The following is a 5199-nucleotide window of genomic DNA, read 5'->3' on the forward strand; positions in this document are numbered from 1 at the left end:
AAGGGTTTATTTGCTGGATCTGATTGTTCTTTGACTGGGGCTTTGCCTCGATCGTCAACCGAAGGACCGAGGCGATCCGCCATTGTGATCTTGAACTTTGATAAATCTGGGCTAACCCAGGGTTTGACTGGTGATGCAGTAGACGGGCACGGAACGGATGTTTGCGGCGCCTTCGGAACCCAAACTTTACGGTTATTTGGTGGCTTTTCAGACACTATTTCTTTCTTGGTTCCTTGTATTTGTTGACGACGGGCACGAGCTCGAGCGGCTTTTGCCTGACGTTTTTGTATACGTTCCTTGAGGGTTGAACGAGCTCTTTTGACGAGAGTCCATTCCTCCGTCGTAAGTTTTGCAGAAATATGATTATTTTGCCGTTGAGGCAATTGAACCGCTTTTTGTTTTCTCGACTCTAGGTCCGCATAATAATGGACCCCGTCGGTTTGTTGCATGGCCTTGGCCAATTGACGAGCACGGCGCTGGCGCTGTCTCTGACGAGCTCTTTTCGTCAGCACCGGTGAGCCATTAATCAACGACTCCTTGACTGGTACAGAGTCGTTTGGAGCAGAGATGTCGCAGGTAGATTCTTTAGCAGCAATTGGGCAAGAACCTTCACCTACGGCCTTCATTGGCATTGTAGACTTGAAATTTTTCTTTGGAGATGAAAACTTCCTACACTTACGAGGTGAGGAAAGTTTTGATGATGAGGATGACAAGTACTCCTCGAATTTCGCCTAATCGAACTCGTATTCGATCTCTTCGTTGACAACGATCTTGATCGGTTGCGACACTGCGACCTCGGCAGCGAGGCCGCTGGCTCCCACTGTGGTCGCCAGTTTGTTTTCGTCGAAAGTTGGTTTTGCTGTGGAATTCATTATATTTTTGTTTGATTACAACAAATTCAAAGAAATAGTCTTTTTATAAGACCTCTTTTACACAACAAAGAGAAAATTACAACTTTTGAGAAAATAACACAAAAATCGTCTATCGATTCTTGTTTTGTGGGACTTCGCCTGTGCCGGGAACGCTTTGGTTCGTGGACCACCGAATCACAGATCGTGAAGGGGGCTTAATGATTCTTCCTTCGTTTATCGAAGTAAGAATTTGAAACGATATCTTATCAAAGTAAGATAGTCGTTCTTCTTAAGATCAAGTCAAAGCTCGAATATCAAGGAAATGCCACTAAAGAACTCAAGTCTGCGCTATCGCCTCTGCTCTGGACTGCTCGAAAATATGCTCGATCACTCGTCAGAACTGAACACCTTAGGGGGTATTTATAAGGCCTGATGGGGTCTGTAAGCCTGGCAAAAACTCACAAAACGGCGAAATTAGGGCTGCGGCAGTGTTTGCTGTCTCGGCGGGCGAGACAGTGTTTGTTGTCTCGGCCCGCGAGACAGTAAATGCTGGCTCGGAAAAAGAATATTCGTCTGCGAAGTTTTCGTTTTAACTAGCGCTTCCCACGTTTTCAAAACTCCGTTATTATTGACAGTTATTCACGGTGATTTTCGTGCTAACGATGTTCTCCCAGACGCCCTTGGCAGTTAATGGGACACCGTGGGTGGGAGTTATTTAAGGTGGTTTTGACGCATTTCAAACACTGCTCGGGCTGCGAAAACAGTAAACACTAATCTCGCTGGGCGAGATCAGCAAAACACTGCCTCGCTGGCGAGACAGCATACACTGCCTCGCTGGCGAGACAGCATACACTGCCTCGCTGGCGAGACAGCATACATTGTCTCGCTACGAGACAGCAAATACTGTCTCGCTGGCAAGACAAATAATCTGTCTTGATTTTTCTCCTAAGACAGTATGAAGTGATATTTTGATGATCTTCTCTATGTTTGGGATACCTATTAGCATTTTTTGACGCCTACACTTCGTCCTTAGAGTTTCATTTGAGTTTGAAATTGGAGCGCCAATTAAAGGCATTAACCAATTAAAAGCATTAATGGACCTTTACAATAGTGGGCTGCTGTACAACAATAGCATGACGGAAAATGTTTCGCTTAAAATTTTAACAAGCCAGGCTATTGTGCCATACAAAGACAGCCCAGATCAGCCTTCTAACAATTTCATAGTAATCTGAAAATTTTAGACAAATGACCACAAATTTTACTTCACATACAACTAATTAAGCCTTTAACATTTTAATTCGAAACCCAACCAAGTCCAATCAAAACGAGCAAAACGAGTCTCATCAGCCTCAACTCAAAACTCACACCTATAACAAATATTAGTCCCCAAAAAACACTACAACAAGGGATAATCATCATTAATCACCAACATAATCATCATGTTGATTAATCTAATTAAATAATAACTTAAGGGCATTTTGGTCCTCCACGCTTTGTCTTCCAATTGTTGTAACAGGCACAAACTTGCTTGTTGCCATAGAAACCAGGAGGAACACAGAGACACTTTCTGCAACACTTTTGACAGAAGAACATGCAGGGCTTGTGATATTGAGTCCTTGAGCACCTCCTTGTGCATTGTGCAGGGCACTCTATGGCAGGCAAAAAAAAATTAGAATTACACATCTAACGTGGGTCAACTTTTAAAAAAAAATCTAAATCATAACTTCAACTCACTTTTGGCTGAACATTGTGCGAATTCATTATATTAATGATGTATTAAAAATTAATCATCCTTTAGTACCGCAGTTCCTGTTTTTGGAGAGAGAAAGTCGGGGAAAGCTACAAAAATATCAGCTTTTTGACAAATTTTCCCCAAAATCGCCTCTTTAAGAGGCAATTTTAGGGAAAGCTGCCAAAAAAGCGGACATTTTTGACAGCTTTCCCCCATTTTTCAACTCGAAAAAATCAAATCCAAACAGGCCCTTAAGACTACTACTTCAAGTACAGATATTTTTTTTAGGCTTTGTGTTTTTTTCTCTTTCTGGGCGAGGAACCTTGCTTAAACCTCAGGTGTAGGGCATCTCTTTCACCGCCCAAATCCAGATGCATTATGCAGGTACCGCAATATCTAATAACTATGCATGGAAAATAAACAGGCCACGCCTAGACACAAATCGATTCGTGGCCTTCCAGCCAAGACCGCGCCCCAACCGGCCACTTGCAGGTAGGCCGGTAATATTGTTTTCGTTTTCTTCTTCTAAAGGATTTAGAACGATTCACCTTAAAACGAAGAGTAATTGTTATATTCAGATTGAAAAAGAAGAAATTTTCAAAATGACCTCAAACCAACTTTTTTTTTTTTCTAAAACTAAACCCTCTTACATTTTTATTACAGAAAAAGACTCACTTTCTGATCACATCAGCATCGTGATCAGAAAATCAATCTATTTTTTTAAACATCTTCCTAATTAGTCGGGGTTGATACCCGACAAATTTGTAAGTTACAACTGAGGTCCAAATTAGACGGGGTTAACAACCCCAACTAATTATGAAGGTGTTTAAAAAAATACTCATTTTCTGGTCACAGTGCTGACATAGTAAGAAAATGAATCTGTTTCTGTAATAAAAACGTAAAAGAGTCTAGTTTTAAAAAAAATTAGTTTGAGACCATTTTGAAAATTTCTTCGATTGAAAAATGGTCTGATGATAGCTGAAGACCGCGTGAAGTCAACAATTGCGCTTGTGCTCAAAGCTACTTTTAACAAACTACGTCGCAAAAAGCAATGCAGATTAACTTACGGTAACTCCTCAAGCTCCCTGGCCCATACCTCCCCTCATTCAACTCACCACGCAACGTATTGCCAAGCTACAATACCCAAAAGAAAAAAGCCAATAAGAGACTTTTACAAGATTATTGCAAATAACGATGGGGAGATGGCACTTCGATCTCTAAAGCTTACCCCAGAAGAGATTATTGAGAATGCGATGACCGACAACAGGAGCACAGCAAGCAACTTCCCCATGGTAACAAGAAGATGTAGAGAGCAAATGCGGTTGAGCTTCTTTGTTTTTTATAGGGAGGGGAGAAGGGGCTAGGGCTTGAAGTTTTGGCGGGAAACTTGGGTCAGAGGGGGCATGTGATTTCTGATGCCGGAGCAGCTGCACACTGCACAAGACAATGGACTACAGTGAAGTTCGGCTAAGGTTTTAAGGTATTAACGACACTTGTTGGGTTCTGATTGGTTGACAGCTTGAAAGAGCTTTGAAATGTCTTTGACTTGTTTCTAAAAGTGGGATGGTGAGAGAACACATGTGCTGAGGACCTAAATGGTAAAGCGAAAGGGCCCTAAAAAAAATATCTTTGACCTAGTGCTGAAATTTTGGGCGAAATTTTAACACCGTATTGCTTCATCATTTTTGCACTTAAAATGATCTGAGTTATAAAAAAGTAGCGTTTTGATACTCCAAATTATAAAAAAAAATATCAACTTGATATCCTAAATTATAAAAACTTAGTACTTAAATGTTTTATTATTACATCACTTTTGCACTTAAATATTCTAAGTTGTAAAAAAGAACACTTTAGTATCCTAAATTATAAAAATGTAGTATTTTAATACACATACGCACTCTGAAAGCATTGAGAAGTTCTTGCAATATTATTTTGTTCTACAAGATGTAGTGTAGAGACATTTATAAGAGAATGCATTGATTAAGGGGGTGTTTGTTTCAAATCCCAAAAATTTATGGATATGGATTTCACATGGGATTTGAAATCCATAAATTTTTTAGTGGGTTTTGGGATCTCTAAAATGTTGTTTGTTTTAACAAAATTTTGGGATTTGAAATATCAAAACTTAGAATGTTTTGTTTGTTTCAAACTTAAATTATAGCATTACAAATTTTAGAATTTGAAATCCCAAATTGTAGCAAACAAAATTTAGGATCACCAAAATAATGATTGGTGAATTTAAGAATTTTTGGTGAGCTTACCCCCAATAAAAAAACAACTATTGTATTTACTCTTCAAGCAAGCCCACAACGGTAACAAAATCACCAGCAACCCAGCAACAAAACCCAGCAACCCAGCAACCCAGCAACCCAGACCACCAGCGCCAAAAACACATAGCAACGGCAACAAAATCAGCAGCAACCCAGCAACAAAACCCAGCAACCCAGCAACAAAACCCAGCAACCCAGCAACCCAGACCACCAGCGCCAAAAACACAGAGCAATGGCAACAAAATCAGCAGCAACCCAGCAACAAAACCCAGCAAACCAGCAACAAAACCCAGCAACCCAGCAACCCAGACCACCAGCGCCAAAAACACAGAGCAACGGCAACAAA

At 40.5% G+C, this 5199-nt stretch overlaps 1 protein-coding gene across 1 annotated transcript; it reads right to left on the bottom strand.

Annotated features, from left to right (window-relative positions):
• On the bottom strand, positions 2098 to 3924 carry LOC109831558 (gibberellin-regulated protein 6-like). Its single transcript, XM_020398903.1, has 3 exons — positions 3812 to 3924; positions 3651 to 3717; positions 2098 to 2500 (listed from the first exon to the last, which is right to left on the bottom strand). Exons 1-3 carry the CDS (start codon positions 3872 to 3874, stop codon positions 2319 to 2321), a joined length of 312 nt encoding a protein of 103 aa, XP_020254492.1. The 5' UTR covers positions 3875 to 3924; the 3' UTR covers positions 2098 to 2318.

Source organism: Asparagus officinalis, chromosome 2, assembly GCF_001876935.1.
Source record: "Asparagus officinalis chromosome 2, Aspof.V1, whole genome shotgun sequence".
Taxonomy (NCBI): Eukaryota; Viridiplantae; Streptophyta; class Magnoliopsida; order Asparagales; family Asparagaceae; genus Asparagus; species Asparagus officinalis.